This window comes from Stigmatopora argus, chromosome 3 (genome assembly GCF_051989625.1).
Source record: "Stigmatopora argus isolate UIUO_Sarg chromosome 3, RoL_Sarg_1.0, whole genome shotgun sequence".
In the NCBI taxonomy this organism is placed as follows: domain Eukaryota; kingdom Metazoa; phylum Chordata; class Actinopteri; order Syngnathiformes; family Syngnathidae; genus Stigmatopora; species Stigmatopora argus.
Window position 1 is genome coordinate 16,074,108 of NC_135389.1, and position 19,919 is coordinate 16,094,026.

Consider the following 19,919-nt stretch of genomic DNA (forward strand, 5'->3'; position numbering starts at 1 on the left):
GGTTAAACTGTCTGAGCTGAATCGATTGGAACCAAAACCTGCACCCATAGCGGCCCTTGACAACATGTTATGACACCCATGGTTCAAACTTTTGTCCTTTTTTCAAAATGTTCTGCAATCCTGAGTGATAACACGCCGATACATGTCCATGACTGAGCTCAGTTTTTGCACAATGGCTATAAAAATGTATTCTTGGCTCGAGGAAGACGCTCTTCCATGCGATTTAGGGTGGTTATTCAAAATAGACCAGTTTGCTTTCTTCTGACTCCATGAACTGAGCATTGAATGCTAGGTTTTCCCTGTTATTGCTGCTTGGCAACATCACGTTGGTTGAAATGTGCACATTCTTACTGTTGAGTCATCTTTTCATACAGCTTAGAGCCAAACAAGCAGTGTCACTTGGAGTGCAATCCTCTTGCGCTTCTTTTTTAGTTTGAGCTCTATCATTTGAAACATTAGGAAAAGGCTTGCACATACACATAAAATAATGCGCCTCAATTGCTCTTACGATTTTTTTATCTCACCTATTATTAGTTAGTCTTTAGCTTTGTGCAGGTTTGACAGATCTTTGTGGTCCTAAACTCACGTTTACTTGCTAGCGTAGATCTGGACTGGAAAAACACAGAGACCAAACTTGTTTGTAATGGTAATGTATTGTAAATTAGGAAGGGTACATATGACCTGAAAACCACATAGGACACCCGATGCATTAAGTTTCTGCCCCCTTTGATTAAGAATGGCCCCCCAAAAAAACTCTTCCTAGCTATAACTAAAGACATTTTTCAAGTTAATAATAATGGCCCTCTGCTGCTCATAGCCGGTCTTTACAGTTGCATAGATACTACAGAACCAATGTTAACACTGTCTGAGTGCATTAACCTGGCTTTTCACTCACGGGACCCTCGCGACAACCAGCCGAGATAAATTAACACTTAGACACTGTAGCTCAGCGTAACACCTTAATTTGATTTAGAAGCTGCTCACCCAACAATGCCCCATTCCTTTACAGAAACCAGTTACCCACAGTTTGGGATTCAAAGCGTTTCCTTTCAATATGTATATATTTTTCTTTTTTAATTCAAGATGTGCTTATTGGCATTTTATCCCCACTTGTTCAAGGATTTCGGGTTTCTGAGAGGAATGGGGGTTGATGACACACAATTACAACTGCTGTCATAGATATTGTAGTATTGTAAATATAAAATTTTAGGAAAGCGCATTAACAGAACCAACAATTTATAAAGGACACTACCTAAAAATGTAGAAAGTAAACTAGTTAAACACTTGATACTTTAAATAAGCATTTGAGTGGAACCTTAGTACCAATAATAGTGGCATCTCATCTCAATAGTTCTTACAAAAACAAAAAAAAACACCCAATCATTTCTGAAGGGGTCAACGATGCTGGAATACGATCACCTCACATGGATCAGTTACAATAAAAATCTTGCAGAAACTGGTGTTTGGAAAGAGGGATTGGGTTAAGTACAGGCTTAAACATTAAGATTGCAATCCTGCTTGTGAAATAGCAACCCCTTGCTAAACTTTGCGCTTTCATTCACAACAATATTCAATACTTTGTAGAAGAAATGACAGCATAGAAATGTGAGAATATGTTCATCAATACACATACATAAGGTTTGCTGAATATTGTAAGCCTATAAAGCTGTATTAAAAACATAGTTCTTTTCTTCATTGAAAATTTGAATTGGTTTCTCCTCTTCCTCCTCCTCCTCTTCTTCTTCTTCTTCTTCTTCTTCATCTTTTGAATCCATAATCGCTTCAAAAGCATCTAAGACATCCCAGGACTGAGGAATGATCTGACGAGTGAAGCTGACCTGGACCAGCCAGGACATGAGAATGATAGATGCCAGAGAAATGATCGCAATCAGAGTCCTGAAGGGAAAGTACTGCGTGATGAGGCCATCTTTCTCCCTCCAGCCTGGGAAGAGCAACACGGGGGGAATGCCCAGTGCCGGCTCACCGCTCAGCACGCGGAGTAGCAGCGCTAGCAAGTAGCCGCTGATGGCCCCGTAGCCATTGGCACAGCGAAGATGTACCACGCAGAACAGCTGCGGAGTCACGATGCAATAGAGTAGATCCGTAGCGAGCAGCCAGAGAACAATGATGCTGCTCTTATTAAAGGCCAGACCGGTTCCAGCCAAACCCACAAGCAGCACACTAATCCGGATCACCCATTGCAGCTCCTTCTCCGATGCCTGGAAAACACACACAAAAATGAAACCAACATTTTGTTGGCGTGTTTACTAATGATGCAACCACACCTCTCTCATACACACACACCTGCTTTCTGAAAGTCGTCTTGTATATGTTTTGTGTGAACATGGATGCTGATGACAGCAATGTTGAGTCCATGGAGGACATAACTGCTGCTGCTATAGCGCCCATGCCTAACACTGATACCCAGGTGGGTGTGATGTAGCAAAGAGCCAGCGGCAAGACATTCCCTGCCTCCCCTCGCTCAAAAGGTGGGGGTAGACCATATTCTGTCTGGTTCCAGTCTTAGAGAAGAGATATAAAAGGCACATACAGAGACAAAGAGGGAAAATAAAATCATGGTAATGGGGACAAAAGGTGTTTTAGGCCTAATTAAATATGACAGTTTGAACTAAGAAAGGCAAAATTCCTTTTACTGTTAAACTATTTGGACGCACGTTTATTCCGTTGGGAAAATTCTGCTAAATGTATTTATTGCCTGCAAACATACTTCCTTATGGAATTAAGCAGAGTGGAACCTCCAAAATCAAACTATGATGATGGTCCACCTTGATACTTTGATATCTGGTTTTCTGCTATTTGCCACCTTGACTTTCTGAGGAGCCACGGTTCGTATTTGGATGTGATTGGTATCTCTCGACGTTGATCACATGCTACCATGTCAAAGTGGAGACAAACGTTCGGGCGCCCGTTCTGGCCGAGAAAGCATCGCCCAGACACCTATGAAAACGTGAGTGCTCGGTAGTTGGGTGGAATGTCAAATCTCAGGTGGGGAAGGGTTTAGTACAGTTTGGACTCTGGTACCACAGTATTAGAAGTGCTACGTAAGTAAGGGGTGAGACTTTGGACGTGCTTATTGTCTACAGATTGGACTTTATACCTGGGATACAATAGGCTCAGGAAAAGTGTTCCACTCCAACTTTGCTTTGCTAGAAACAGCAGTTTGCAAAAGTCCCAAGTGAAAACAGAGTCATTTTCCCGAGAGACTTCAATTCACGGCTTGTTGACGAGGGGCATAACCTGTAGCAGTGTGAATAGAAATAACTGTATGTAAAAATAGTACTCTGCCTACACAAAACATGGGTGTCGGGCTACGATGGAGTCAAGGGCTAATCTTACTTTAAATGTTCATGCTGAATTCTACCTCAGGAATTTGACTCTTCCACTTCATGGCTACGCTGCCTTGCGCATACTGCGTGCATGTGAAACAAAAAAAAGAAATGGAACTCTTCCAAGCCTCCCCCAAAAAGCCACCGAGATGATGTTGTTGTATATCTGTGATGGTCAAACAGCGCTCATGCCTCGTAGCTGCCTCCGTGAAATCAACAGCTAATGCTATGGATGGAGAATGTAAAAGGATGTTTGTATACCTGCAGATGCAGCCACAGCACCGATGATCACAGAGGGAATTCCCATAATAAAAGAAAGGGCGGCAGCAGCGAAGCAGGTAACCTGAGCCTTGGACGAGGAGGCTGCAGCAAGGATCCTCTGATGGAAAGACTGGTAAGCCAGTCCTCCTAAAGCCTAAACACACATTACAGCAGTTCAAAAAGCATGGCATTGATGCATCACTTCACTCAATTTACTGTACGTGAGCCTGCTACGGAGAACACCTTTCATTATTGTTAAGAAGGTTTTTAAGTGGGTTGCAGATAGGTTACTCAATTATAGCTGGTACGAGGTCACTGATTGTGCAGAAACTACAATAACAACAACAATTCTGTGGGAAAATTCATCTCCAAAAGGAGGCAAATTACACAATTGGTAAATGATATTTGTCATAGAGACATTGTGTAATTTTTCAAGAATAATATGTGCTTTCAAACAGTATGCTATCCAAAATCACTCTTTGAAAGCAGATGTTCTCTGTACTTACGTATTATACTCTGCTCACTCTACACACAGCCTACTTAATCCCTCCATAAAATAAAATAAAAAATTGAGTTAATCGTTGTGATATTTTTAGAGGTTGCGTGAGCATCAGAAGATATGTTGATTTACTTTTTGGGAATCATTTGTATAGCTGTTTTTGTACATCAAGTCAAATTTAGAACATGACAGAAGATTTCAACACCCCCAAGATAACAAGGTATCTGTGATGCACAGATTCACAGTCAATAGGAAAAATGTTAATATACTCTATATTGTGTGTGTGTGTATGTATACACATATATGTATGTATATATGTATATATGTATATATGTATATACAGTGGTACCTCGTCATACGACCGCTCGTCATACAAAATGCTCGTCTTACGGGGGAAATTTCGATCGAATAATTCGCCCGTGATGCGGTCAAAATTTCGTGATGCGACCAAGCCAGGTGGCCATGGCATTTTTTTTTTTGCATATCTTTCGTGTATAACAATATTTACGAGCACCGGATGAGTTATTCAGACCAGGAAACGCACAACGCGCATGCGCAGGGAAAAGAGGGCTTTCTGGGTAATGAAGTATACTCGTGCACACAACGCCGACAGGCAATGGCACTCAGAATAAAACTTTACCCACAATCAATACGTGGGTAAGCTCAGCTGCTGCATTTCCTGTTATTTTTATCTAATACGAGGAGTATTATATTACTTCTCGTTGGCTGCTCATAAGAACATCAGGGGCACTGGCTCGCAACAGCATCCCCGGTAGCAACTCTATCATAGGCGCCGTTCGAGGGGATGCGAACACAGATGCTACAAGCTAAAAGGAGCCGCTAGCCAGCGCCCCCAAAGCTCCCATGAGCAGCGGTGCGATCGCTGATAAAAGACTGCTGCTTGTTGGCAAGTGGTCGTGCGTTATCCGATTGTGAGGACATTTGTGTGCATCATTTTCGGAATATTTTGAAGGGAATAGTACGACAGCAAACAGCCCATCGATAGCGGACGTGAGGGTGGAGTGTTTGTTCTGTTTACGAGTGCGTTGTGTGGAAGAAAAAAACCCGAAGCCCCCCGCCCCTTTTGTGCCCCTCTCCCCTCGACGAAATCCGCCCAATTTTAGTTAGATTAAACACATTATTTCTATTAAACCACTAGTTATGTGTTACTTTTTTAATAGATGGGGAATTAGAAGAAATAAAACATTTTTCCAATCCAATATCCTGTTTTTGGTGTTTTTTCAGACGGCTGGAACGAATTAATTTTTTTTTCCATTCATTTCAATGGGAAACGTCCGCTCGAGTTACGAGAACCTCGTCATACGATCTCAGTCTCGGAACGGATTACGCTCGCATGTCGAGGTACCACTGTATGTATATATGTATATATGTACATATGTACATATGTACATATGTACATATGTACATATGTACATATGTACATATGTATATATGTATACATGTATATATATATATACATATATATACGTACATGTATATTTTTTTGGACTACAAGTTGCAACAGCCAAACAATGAAGAGGAAAAAATATATAAGTCACAGAACTCACAATCCAAAAGAATTGACAGACATGGTTGTTGTCATGTAGCAACAATAAAAAACAACAAAAGCAGAAATAAAAATCATATAATGTAATAAAATGTCTGACCAAAACTAGAAAGTCATCTGTCCATTTTCCTGAGTCTTCAAGTTTCACTTCTCCTATCCATGAGTTTGACTGGTTGAAATGGGCTGTTTGTGCCAAGTCAGTCACCACAGGACTGAGAATCAAAAAAGGAATACAGACCCACTAAAAACAGAAAAAACACTAGTTAGACATCAGCAACAAGTAAGGAATGTGCATTGAATAAAGAGATTCTCAAATACAAAGGTTGACTTGCCGTTCGTCAATGAACGACGACAATCATACAACCTTCGGACAATTTTTTGATAGCTCACCAGACTGATAAAAATGAAGGTCAGTTGGATGATATCTGTGTACGCGACAGCATAGAGGCCGCCTAAAAACGTGTATATGATAGAGACTGCCGCAGAGATCAAGATGGAGATTGTAGATGATAGTTCAAGGATAACTCTCATCGTCCCACCTGGAGATGACACAAAACATTAACTCTAACCAAAGAAAATAGAACTAAGCATCAGTACAAAATGCACAGACCAGAGCCACATTCTTTAACCACATTCATTCATTTTCTATAGATATACAAATTTACCTAGAGCAGCCAGGATGCAGGCCACCCACAATATATCACTGAGGATAGCAGGAATTAATATTGCCGTCGTGAACAACTGGCCATAGCGATACTGAAATGGATCCAGCATGGTCACGTAGCGTTTTGACCTCATTTGTTTGGCAAAAAAGAATCCACCTTGAAAGACAGAAAAGACACGGCAGCAAAAAAAAAAGGCAAGCGTTAGCTTTTGAAACAAGCAACATTTTCACTGAGCACCTATCTTCTCAGTTTCAAAGGCCAGTTTGAGAGGAAACCTTCATTCACAACTATCTAATCAGAGAAAAAGCAGGTAGCAGGCATATTTAGTTTTGGGGCATTTTCGGTTCCAAATAGGGAAAATACACTGGCTAATAACAACCTAAGAATGACTCAAGGAGACTGAGATCAAATCTATTTTGGACGAGATGAGCTGATGATATCTGTGACCTCAATGTGGCATTTAACATCAAGGAACATCTCATCAAGCAATTCTATGAAGCCTACGTTGGGTATTAACACATCACCTAAGCCTAAGATCTGAAACTTGTGACCGACCACATGTTTCGAGTTGCTATGAACCATTACTAGAAGAGTCAAATTTCACCAGGTCCAGCAAAATATGTACTAATAACAAGCCTACTACAGTATATAGTGGAAGCAAGGTAGAAATGAGTGGTTGACACAAATAGAGGACTAAAGAACACGTACCATATTTCCCCTACCTTTGAACTCTGCTGCTTCAAAAATGAAGCAGCTTATTAACAGATTTTTACTCCCTAACCACCCCCACGCCTTTCAAACCGTTTTCTTTATCCAGCACTGTGAGGTACCATGTGTAGCATTGTGTGCTTGGTAGAGCATTGTTAAACACACCCTTAGCTCTGTTTCCTAGTGATAATATTCCCAAGGCTACCTTTGTGAGAAGGCGGGGTATTCACAGGTACATGGCAACCTATTGTGAAGGAAAGCAGCTTAGTGCCACTACGGAAGAATGATTTAAGGTTAACTAACCGTGGGTGGTTAGACAAAGCATTGAAATGTCAGTTGTTTGCTAGCAAAGACAAATCTTGTTGTTTCATCAGAGTTCATCAAACAATCGAATAGAGACTAACCATGCATGGGTGGTTACACATTTAAAAAGGAAAGGGAAGCTGCAAAATAACAGTTGAAACAGTAAGGTCATGGTCGCTTATCTTTAAGTCTTTAAGGCCAATGCAGCCTAGAATTGTTTCCAGTCATCGATACGGCACATTTGGCCACTCAAAATGATTTTAGCAGGATAACATTTCACCAGTGATTCCAACACCGAAATGTGAGTCCTAGTTTGTGGTAATAATACATTTTGTGAAATATTATGTTCATACTTATTTTTGGGAATATTTTACTGAATATTGCTGGGATATTTATGAAGCAGGAATGCCCCCTCACATACTCACCTAAAAGGAAATTTATAAGATATGCAGGAGGGCCAAAAGCCCAGACGAGACCTTGAGCGGGGGAGTACACGGCCTCGGCAGTCCCCATAATGTAACCTCCTCCAACCCATGTTGCTAAAAGATAAGTCATGAGAAGCAAAATTCAGTGCTGAACTTTAAGCATTAGTAAGGGAGACACATACAAAGAAAAAAATACTTGCCTGTCATGGTAAAAACGCCAATTAAGACGTTTATGTTGCGGCCCCCGACGATGGCCACTTCGCTCTTTTTGCCCGTGCATTTCTTCTCCACTTTTTTGGACTTGCGAGATGCCAAGATCCCGGTGAGCAGGATAACAATGTAAAAAGCAGCCACGGCCACAAGTCCAGCCACATGCACTGCCATGCTTGCAAACCAGTGACCTTGCCAACAGACACAAACCCAACAATATCCACAACATATTCTTCATTCTGGAACCCAACACAAAAATAAGCCCTCAATTATTTCACTTCAATAGTAATAATAATAGTTCAAACAACAACAGTAATGAAAAATAAAATGAATGTTGCAGTACCGTCTGCACAGACTTAAAGACAATCCAAATTTGTTCTTTTTCGGACATAATACATTAGGATTAGTTAGAGCCAGCATTTTCTTGTCAATATTTTATTCAAGAGTTCTAATCTCACGGTAGCCAAAAGGACTGTTTCTGTTCCCTGGGCATCATGAAACAAGTCGCCAAACCCAAAAAGAAAGCAGACTTTTTGCACGACTCCCTCTCTGACGTCCCTCCCTCGCCGGCACGTATGTGAATTAGTTCTTTGTGTGTTGCAACGGAGGGAAAATGGGGAGCACAACTTAGCAGCAGCGAGCAGAGTTACAGATTTATCCACCCTAAAAAAGTTTGCTCTAGAAGAAGTTTGGATAGTTGGTAAACGGGAAAGCAAGAATTCTGTGCACCTCTACTTAGGTACAACAAACAGATGCTCCGAGATTCTCCAAGCCTTCCAATGTACAGAAATGCTGGACTTTTTTAATTACTACCTTCAACAAACCAAGCTTTTGGGCAATTTTATTTGGGTCATCTGAGTCACAAGTGACTAAGAGCCAATTGTATGAACATCTGCATTCTAAATCTCAATTTTCCAGTTAATTTGTTGGGAATCAAATCTATTCTTGTTTGACAACAACAACTTCATCTTTTGGATGATGTTTTTTTTAAAGGCAATGCTAAACCAATGAAATTTGATCCAGGACACTGTGTGCCAATGCCCTCAACTAGCTAAATTGCAACCTACAGGCAACACAGGCACCAATAAAAATGCACTTAATTAAACGTGGTTCCAGTTTTTGTCCAACTTTACAACGTCTTTTTGAGTCTATCCGTTTTTGCTACCGAAACCAAGATGGCGCCGTTCAAGTGGCAGCCGGTGGCGGTAGCTCCGTCCACTCTTGCTCGTTTTGTGTTTTTGCTGCTTTTCTGTCTTAATGATTTGATTTGGTGATTCTTAATGATCCCATTGACTTTGATTTGCTTTATACTTTGTGTTTTTGCTTTTGCTTTGTTGTTCTGCGGCCTTTGCGACTGTACTGTCGAACTTATAACTATGGCTTTTCTTTCTACTGTCCCAATGAAATTTCCCGAATACGGGATGAATAAAAGCTATCCAATAAAAAACTTATCCAAAAAAGAAACCCTCAAAGGGGATTTTGCCTTCAAACCCACATGGCTTCCTTACCTGTCTGCGATGCAAGGGGGAGTAAACGACGTCAGATACACCCCAAATTTCCCGGGCTTTGATGATGCCAATGTTATGTAGATGCAAAATGTCACTTCTATAGTTTGCATATAGACTGATGTTGCTCTAACAAAAACAATATGCCCATATTTAAAAAAATGTTGTGTATTTTGTCCTACTTATGTTGCTGTTGGTTAGTTTATCTTTGATTGCTGTTGGTTAGTTTATCTTTGATTTGGAGTGGATATCTGCTCCTCCTGTAATGAATAATGATTTCATAGATGAATTTTCCTTGGAAAAACGACATAAAAAAGGGAGAAGGCAATGTCACTACACCAGTGTTAGGTATTTGACTGTATGGAGATGACACAGGATCAATACAATATTAGGAGCAAAGAAAGTCAAATTTTATACGTTCTATTTCGCCAATCCAAAGGGACCATAATGGATAAAGGGAAAAGAACGCCGCACCGGAAGACGTATAATGGGCATCTGATTAGGATGCTCTTGGACACTTCACTGGCGAGGTGTTCCGGTTTCATCCCATTGGGAGGAGGCCGCCGGGCTGAGCCAGAAGGTACTCGGTCGTTTGGTCGCCCGGAAGGTTATTGATAATTACCATTTAAATCGTTGCTCAAATTCCCTAAATACAAACTGTAAATTATTACTTAGTCATACTTAATGCCCTATTAATTATTAGGCCAAATTTCCCGTACTTTTATTGTGTTTTGTAGGAGAACTTGTTAAGACCCTGACTGACGTCCCTTCCTAAGGGGACAACTCATACAAACTCTAATACACTCACACGTCCACTCAGTGAAACTGCTCAGGGCCATTGTTGGCTTTTATTGATGCGTAGACCGTGTTGTTTTACCTTGTTTTGTCGCCGGTCTTTTGGTCGCCCAGACCCAAACAACGGGCGACCAAAAGACCGGCGACCAAAAGACCGGCGACCAAAAGACCGGCGACCAAAAGACCGGCGACCAAAAGACCGGCGACCAAAAGACCGGCGACCAAAAGACCGGCGACCAAAAGACCGGCGACCAAACGACCGGCGACCAAACGACCGCACACGGAGGCAGGACACCTAGGGAAGACTGGCCTGGGAAGGCTTTGGGATCCCCCTGGAAGAGCTGGATGGAGTAGCTGGGGAGATCCTTGCGAAACCACATTTAAATCAATCAGCCTGGTGAAGCTTCTCCGGGGACTCAGTTTTCCTCCCACATCCTAAAAACATGCATGCTAGGCTGCTTGAACACTCTAAATTGCCCCTTGGTATGAGTGAGAGCACGGATCCTCGTCTCCCACGATTGGCTGGGGACCAATTCAGGGTTTCCCCCGCCTGCTGCCATAGCTGGCTGGGATAGGCTCTAGCCCCCCCTGCGATCGCTACATTTATTTCAGCAAGCGCTACTGAAAGAAAATCATGGAGGAAGCACACGTATTTTGACGATTAACACAGTCAATAGCATTGAAACGTGAGGTTTCACAGCCAGTCCACTCAGCTGAAATAAACGTGACCGCTGGCAATGGCAGGCGATGAGTTAATAAAATATAAATACTTCAGCTTTCAACATTTACTCATTGATCGAAACATGAGCGCGCGCACACGCACATCTAAAAGGAAATCAAAGATTTTTTTTAAATTGGCCCCTTATGTATCTCTTCAAATTCCCAGAGAGCTTGTAAACGTTATTTGTGTCATCCGTGTTGTATATAACGTCAATATTTAGTTACTGGAAAAGGCCTTATAGCTTATTGTCTTTACATGCGGCTAGCGGTTTTGAGCGCACGCGCGTCTGAACGTCAATGTGTAAAACCTAAGAATGATTTAAATGTGTTTTCGCTGGCGTAAAAAACGAAAGGAACACTATGATGAGCGAGTGATTAGTTTTGTCCACCTGTCAACGCCAAATGATAATGGCGAAAGGTGGATTTTGATATGTAAAATGGGCCCCAGTCGTCAAAACTCACCGATTCCGCGGGACGACGTAAATTGTGCTGCTGTTGCTGCTTGCTTTGTTCTCTAATTCCACCACTGCCTCAAGGATCCCAGGTTATCAACTCCCAGCAGCTCTATTGTTCGTCCTCAGCAGCTGCCTTAGCGTGCTGCGTTCAAATGCCGTCACGGCGAGTGGAAAATTTCAGAAACATGACGCTGGAGAGGGTGGCACTGCCCACTACAGTGTTACCTCTACTAACAAAATTACATCCTCAAAGTGATTTCGTAACTTGAATTTTTGGTACGTAGAGACATATTTTATATTGAATTGAAATGAATATGAAATAGTACTTATGCAAATGTATTTAGGGTAGCTGGGGATATGTATATGTATATATATATATATATATATATATATATATATATATATATATATATATATATATATATATATGTATATATATATATATATATATATATATATATATATATATAAATTCAAGTATATATGCATATATATATATTTATATGTATATATATTATATACATATATATATATATATATATAAATTCAAGTATATATGCATATATATATATGTATATATATTATATATACATATATACTTGAATTATTGGCACGTAGAGACATATTTTATATTGAATTGAAATTAATATGAAATAGTACTTATGCAAATGTATTTAGGTGAAGAAAAAGATAACTATATATATTGTTATCTTTTCTCAGTTTCTAGAGACATATTTTATATTGAATTGAAATGAATATGAAATAGTACTTATGCAAATGTATTTAGGTGAAGAAAAAGATAACTATATATATATAGTTATCTTTTTCTTCACCTAAATACAAAATGACACTGGAGAGGGTGCCAAAAATTCAAGTTACGAAATATTATTTTGTCTACCACCCACACATTATCAATGGGCACAAATCCAAACTCCAGCCTTACTATAGTGTTGTGCTTCTTCATTTCTCCAGACTTTTAATCATATTCAAAATCTAGTAGTTTGTCAGGTTATTTAAGTCTTAAAATTATATATGCTACGTGGGACTGTGAGTTTCAAATGGTTAAAACAGGATACACTCCAGCTCAACTGCAACCCCTATATAAAAAACTAGCATAGATTAATGCACAATATTCATTATGTGGATATCAGCGGCAGTCCGTGAATTTTCTAGCGACACCTTCAGAATCAATCCAACCTTTAAAAACTATTTTAATTTGGAATTATTTAATAAGTATTCATGGACAAAATATAATTAGCATCAGTCTGTGATTCAGATATTTCTTAGGCCAGCAGAGAAGTCCTTGAAGGCCCTGACGGCACACCACTGATATATATATATATATATATATATATATATATATATATATATATATATATATGTGTGTGTGTGTGTGTATGTATATATATACATATATACACACACATATATATATATATAAATTCAAGTATATATGCATATATATATATTATATAAATACATATATATACATATATACTTGAATTATTGGCACGTAGAGACATATTTTATATTGAATTGAAATTAATATGAAATAGTACTTATGCAAATGTATTTAGGTGAAGAAAAAGATAACTATATATATATATATTGTTATCTTTTCTCAGTTTCTAGAGACATATTTTATATTGAATTGAAATGAATATGAAATAGTACTTGTGCAAATGTATTTAGGTGAAGAAAAAGATAACTATATATATATATATATATATATATATATATATATATATATATATATATATATATATAGTTATCTTTTTCTTCACCAGAAATTTGCAACACCCTGTTGATAATGTCTGGGTGGTAGACAAAATAATATTTTGTAACTTGAATTTTTGGCACGTAGAGACATATTTTATATTGAATTGAAATGAATATGAAATAGTACTTATGCAAATGTATTTAGGTGAAGAAAAAGATAACTATATATATATATATATATATATATATATATATATATATATATATATATATATATATATATATATATATATATATATATATATATATATATATATATAGTTATCTTTTTCTTCACCTAAATACAACAGGGTGTTGCAAATTTCTGGTAAGGTTCACAGAAACATTCCATGGAAAGCCTATATATAGGAATGACATTCTTTGCATATCTGATAATTGCAAGGAACTTAAAATGAAGAAAAACAATCGTAAAACTAGAAACTTGTTACAGCATGTTGTTCAGTGAAATGCAAAAGAAGGCAAAGTTACAAGGTAATGGGCACAAATCCAAACTCCAGCCTTACTATAGTGTTGTGCTTCTTCATTTCTCCAGACTTTTAATCATATTCAAATCTAGTAGTTTGTCAGGTTATTTAAGTCTTAAAATTATATATGCTATGTGGGACTGTGAGTTTCAAATGGTTAAAACAGAATACACTCCAGCTCAACTGCGACCCCTATATAAAAAACTAGCATAGATTATAGATTAATGCACAATATTCATTATGTAGATATCAGCGGCGGTCCATGAATTTTCTAGCAACGCCTTCAGAATCAATCAACTGAAAAATGAAGTTACTAACCTAGAACAGCATGGATGCAGGCCACCCGCAAAATATCACTGACCAAAGCAGGACATAATACTGCTGCAGTCAATATTTTGCCAAATAGTGATACTGAAATGGGTCCAACATGGCCAGATAGCGTTTGGAGCCTCTTCGTTTTCTCTTTCTTGAAAGACAAAACAACATACCACAGGTGTTTACACAGATTCTGCAAGACCTACAGCACACAGACCAACACGAGAAAATGCAACTGAACCTAAAATCTGGTGTTCTACCAACATTTCCACAGATATTGTACTGCATTGGCCTTTATTAGAGAATGACTGATAGTTAAATAACAATAATACAAACACTACGGAGGAGAGAAGTAAAAAAAAGAATTCAAAAGTTCCAATATCCCTACTGGTTGTGTAGAAAACTGAGAAAAACTAAAGTATTTGTGAAGGTTGTAACATGAAAAAATGTGGACTAGATTTTTGCAGTTTTATGCTTGCCCCAGTGAGCATTAAAATGTCACATGACCCTAAAAAGCTGAGCCCCATGATCAACCCCTTGACCACTACGGGACTGTAAATCTCTTGGGCTGTGTCCAAGTCGACGGATAGAGAACATCCTTGTGGAAACTCAAGGGTGGCATGTTTTAAAGACTCTGAAATTCAATACCATTAGTAGATAGCATAAGTAGATCAACTGTTCTAAACACCTACTTTAACCATGGAAAAAAAATTAAAAGTGAGGAAGTGTTTAACAATTGGTAGGTGATTTCTTGATCTCAGGATCATAAAAAATGTGAAAAGCCTGATGGAAAGATAGGGAGGTTCCATTTTTTAACAGGAAACCTATTGGTGGGGTTGCATATTAAACACTTATGAGTTTTGCAGAGCAACTCATTGTTTGAGAACAGCAATTTTGTCTCAATACTGAAACTTAGTTTATTGTGCCTTTTAAGCTAATGTATTTCCAAACTTTTTCAAACATTAGTTTTACTGTTTAAAATTGAAGCAATATAATACATTTTAATCCATAATACCTGTATTACAAATTGTTTTTTGGACACTCATTTTTGATACTCACTTTCAATTTAAGATATGCAGGTCCATAAAACCAAGATCCTCCTCCAATCCATGTAGCTAAAAAGCACACAAATAAGTGAGATTAATGCATACGTGTTAAAGAAATGATGGTTAAAAAAATAAAATAAAAAAACTTGCCTGTGATTGTAAGCACAACGTTTGCAGCGTTGATGTGCGTGCCTCTAACAAAAGAGACTTCTTTCCCCCCTGCCTGTTCATTTCCTCTCCACTTTTTTGGGATGAGCAGGATGGAAAATCCCAGTTTAGTATGACAACTTGTAAATTGATACCACTGCCAACAGTGCCTTCAGTTAACAAATTATGTTTACCAGGTGTAAAAATGTACAGAGAATAGTAACGGCCCTGTAATATTTGCTGCAGTCATGCAGCTAAGATTTAATTCATTCATTAATTCTCAACACCAAAATAATGTTGAAATGATTTATTGCAATTTTTTTTTTACTTTGACAACTGTTTGACAACTTATGATATTTACATAAACCAATTTGTCCACTAATTGCAAAGATAATTAGCAACTAGTGGATTATCAAAATAAATGTTTGTGGCAGCCTTAGTTTGGACAGAGCCAGAGTACCAGAAGCTGTTTACATTCTGGACCAGTCAACTGCCAATTTCATAAACGTTAAAACTTGAGCTCATTTCTATGGCATAAGAATGTTTGGGAGATTAGTTTTTTCTCAAGTAAGCGTACGACTTAACACCCCATGATGGATCATGTACTCCTAAAGATACAGTAATGCATTTTCAAGAGTGTGGGAAGTATGGTTCACCACAGGCCTATATATCATATTTTCTAGTATTATTATTATTATTCTAATTATTATCTTTATGAGCACAGGAGATGGCCGCCCCTTGTTAAACAACACATATCAAATGCTTACACTAACAAACATTCCTGGTAAACACGTGGGTTATACCTATGCAAAATTGGCCTCTGGGAATTCTTCCAGAAATTATCTATGTTCTCTATAATTACACACACTACATGTGATATATTCTGTTGGACCGTCTGAGTTATCCCCGGGAAACGATATGCAGTTGCCCTCTGACTTGAGGCGATTGAGAAGCAGGAGGCCATCCCCCGTCGGGTCAGCGGTACACATGATCCAGTGGTTGTTTGACTTTTCAGCTTTGTGTGCATCCAAGAAAGTATGAGCCGCCACTTCATATTCATTGCCATACGTGGTCCTGTGGGAGGACAACAAGGCATAAAAGCATGGCTGCTAAAAATAGTGCACTTGCACGTTTGAATATATTAGAACATATTAAAATAGAAGTCTGGAAGCAGTGTTTTTTTAAGGAAGCAGAAGGGGGAGGGTAAAACACAGTAAATGCTAAACTCATACATTTATTAGATGGGCAATTCCACAATATAATGACCTATTACTTTTAATTATAAAAAAAATAGTTTGGTCATTAAAAGCTGGGTTATCTGCCCTTTTATAAATTGATCAGAGCAACTAATTGAAAACACACAATTAACCCCTCTAACCTTGGCCCCCATTACACAAGGAACCACTGCTTTCTAGTTTTGTTTTGTTTTTATACAATAGCAAAAATGGGAGAATTTGTGAATATATGAGATTACTATACCCAAGAATGAGATGCTCCATTATAGCCACAGCCTGGTGTGTCTTGCAGTGGAGGAGGACCACATTAACGTTGGCCTGTAAGACCAAAAAGCAATGGTCATCCCCATAAAATGAGTGAAAGAAAATGAAGAAACACGAACCGATTGACAATTTAACCGCAGAGAAAAAGACACTCACGGGTACGGGGAGGCCCTCGTGCTCAAGCCTCTCCTGGGGGTCAAAGTGCACCAATTTCCACCAGGATAGAAAGTTTTCATTCACGTCCAGGTTGATCTCCTGAAGACGTGACCTCAGTGCGCTTTTTCGAAACGTTCGCACGTCACTCGTTAAATACAGCTAAAAGACAAAAATGGTAATTTTGTTGTCACATATGCAAGATTGCCAGTCCTCAAAAATTTCAGTTGTGAGATTTGTTGGAACGTTATCAAAATGCTTGTTAGTTTGAGAAAAATAAAAAATAAATAAAAATAAATACGTTAAAACCAGAAAATAACTTTCTTCACATGGAACCAATCTTTGAGCGCCATCATTCAACATAAATAAAATAATGAAAATGTAAGCATGGGAATATAGTATAGCAAACATGTTTATTTGTTACTTACACCCCCGGCGAAGCCATCTGTTGTTTTAAGGGCAAAACTTTGCTCATAATGCAGAGTTGATCCCACAGGAGTGCCATCCACGCTGTCATAAAAAAAGCAGCATTAAAAGACGTGTGCGGTCTTTTGGTCGCGGTCTTTTGGTCGCCCGGACCCAAACAACGGGCGACCAAAAGACCGGCGAAAAAACAAGGTAAAACAACACGGTCTACGCATCAATAAAAGCCAACAATGGCCATGAGCAGTTTCACTGAGCCGACGTGTGAGTGTATAAGAGTTTGTATGTACATGAGTTGTCCCCTTAGGAAGGGACGTCAGTCAGGGTCTTAACAAGTTCTCCAACAAAACACAATAAAAGTATGGGAAATTTGGAGCTTTTCTTTAGCCTAATAATTACTAGGGCATTAAGTAGGACTGAATAGCAATTGACAGTTTGTATTTAGGGAATTTGAGCAACGATTTAAATGGTAATTATCAATAACCTTCCGGGCGACCAAAAGACCGGCGACCAAACGACCGAGTACCACTAAAAGATAGGGCAAATACAAAAAAACCACTACATTGTGTGTGTTTACCTGGTTATGGTGAATGCCGTGCGTGCAGAGGGCTGAATGTGTCTACCCGCGCTGACTCCACACGGACCCTTAATGCCAGGAGAAGGAATCTTGATGACGTTTTCAATGTACGCGTTGACACCGAGGGCATAACACTCGCCCATTTCACTGACGTTAACCAACATCACCACATCTCCAAAGTGCAGCGCCCCATCTGTGCTCATGCTCAGTTTCACCTAACAAAAGTAGACACTATCTTCATCATCATTAAGATTGTGTGCTGTTATTCTCTAGGGCATATTTGTACCGGAGTGAGGATGTTGAGCTTGAGGAAGTCAACTCTCTGGGCGGTCAGTTCCCCATTTTCTCTTTTTCGTAGGTACTTGTTCCGCAGATGCTGCACGTATTCAAAACACACGTTAATATATTTACATTGCAGATAGCTACAAATTCAAGCTTGGGCCAACTGATCACTGATTCTTTTTGTTATTAGTTGACTAATCGGCTCATATATAAATCATGTTATACTGTATTACTATGGCCTTTACATTTTAAAGCCTTTTTTTTGTTTACCCTTTTTTTTTTTTACTACATTGGACGGCTATTCAAAAGTTTACGTAACCATTTAATGAGCAAGTGAATATTTTTGGTCATTAAACTTATATGTATATGAATAAAATATGAATCAATATAATTAAAATGCATTTAAAAACTGAAATACACACTGGTTGCAGTCCCAAATAACCCTGTGAAGTTGATATGGATAATTGATTATTCAATAAATCGTGGCAGGTCTACAAAGAATATCATTGAAAGATAAATATTTGCTTTACATTTGGCTTAATACTGTAGCTATAGATAAGTTACAGAAGATATATATTTATAAGATAGAAAGTTAAGCAGTGAAAAAAATGCTCAGTTAAATTTAAGGAGGATACATGGCTGGAGTGGTGACTGGGTAGTTGGGTGAATACGGATAGCTGGAAAGAGGCGAATTGTTACTGGAGATTAGTCAATATAAAGGAGACACTGACCTCTTCCAAGTGTTGCTCCTCATTCCAATTGCCAATTTTCACGCTCGTACGGTAGGTTTTAAATTCGGGCATGGAGGTCATTTTATTAGCCATGTTGTCCTCGGATTAAGAGATACTTTCTCGCTACTTTTCAAAATATGGGGCCTGGTCGGCTTCTATGGCAACGTCCAAACAATATAAACTTCCATCGCTAGAGGACGCCAAATACACGTCAACTAGTAATGGGCTTCACGCATGCGTGTGAAAAGCGTGTCATTCTTTTACGTTGAAAACACGTTAGTTTTGACGTGACTGTGACGGCAAAAGCGTCCTTGCTGACTGAGGTGATGGGTTTAATATATATATAAATAAATAAATATATATATATATATATATATATATATATATATATACACATATACATATATATATACACATATATATACATATACATATATATATATATATATATACATATACACACATATATATATATATATATATATATATATATATATATATATATATATATATATATACATATACATATATATACATCTACACATACATACATACATTATAGTATGCCATTTTTCAATATCAGTCGTATGACCAGCTGGAATGAAGCTATGATTCCATCAAGGTCAGGAGGCAAGATTATATATATATATATATATATATATATATATATATATATATATATATATATATATATATATATATATATATATATATATATATATATATATATATATATATATATATATATAATCTTGCCTCCTGACCTTGATGGAATCATAGCTTCATTCCAGCTGGTCATACGACTGATATTGAAAAATGGCATACTATAATGTATATTCAACATATGTGCTATACATAGTAAAATCACTTAAAGTAGAACAACTCGTATATTTTGCTGGGTTTGTCAATATTAATTGCAGTGATTAGTGATATGTGTGCATTGGAAATTACGATTCCCCACTATCACTGATATGGGAATATTTGAAACTAGGCAAAGTTGTGATAAATTATGTCAATTTGGTGTGTAAAATGTAAATCTATAG

General features: G+C 38.1%; 2 protein-coding genes across 3 annotated transcripts; both read right to left on the reverse strand.

Moving 5' to 3' along the window:
- Positions 1–634: 634 nt before the first annotated feature.
- LOC144071411 (high affinity choline transporter 1-like) lies at positions 635–11,635 on the reverse strand. The gene is made up of 9 exons (XM_077596484.1): positions 11,468–11,635; positions 7,976–8,176; positions 7,776–7,889; positions 6,340–6,495; positions 6,065–6,213; positions 5,775–5,915; positions 3,609–3,762; positions 2,305–2,522; positions 635–2,219 (listed from the first exon to the last, which is right to left on the reverse strand). Exons 2-9 carry the CDS (start codon positions 8,157–8,159, stop codon positions 1,659–1,661), a joined length of 1,677 nt encoding a protein of 558 aa, XP_077452610.1. The 5' UTR covers positions 8,160–8,176; positions 11,468–11,635; the 3' UTR covers positions 635–1,658.
- A 3,868-nt stretch (positions 11,636–15,503) lies between these two features.
- Positions 15,504–19,160, reverse strand: cfap161 (cilia and flagella associated protein 161). 2 transcript variants are annotated; one of them, XM_077596598.1, is made up of 8 exons: positions 18,877–19,160; positions 18,150–18,239; positions 18,016–18,078; positions 17,864–17,931; positions 17,292–17,373; positions 16,867–17,025; positions 16,691–16,764; positions 15,504–16,285 (listed from the first exon to the last, which is right to left on the reverse strand). In XM_077596598.1, exons 1-8 carry the CDS (start codon positions 18,967–18,969, stop codon positions 16,051–16,053), a joined length of 864 nt encoding a protein of 287 aa, XP_077452724.1. In that variant the 5' UTR covers positions 18,970–19,160; the 3' UTR covers positions 15,504–16,050. The 2 variants fall into 2 exon arrangements, with proteins under 2 accessions (XP_077452724.1, XP_077452723.1); XM_077596597.1 differs by having other exon boundaries at positions 17,864–18,078.
- Between the last annotated feature and the right edge of the window lie 759 nt (positions 19,161–19,919).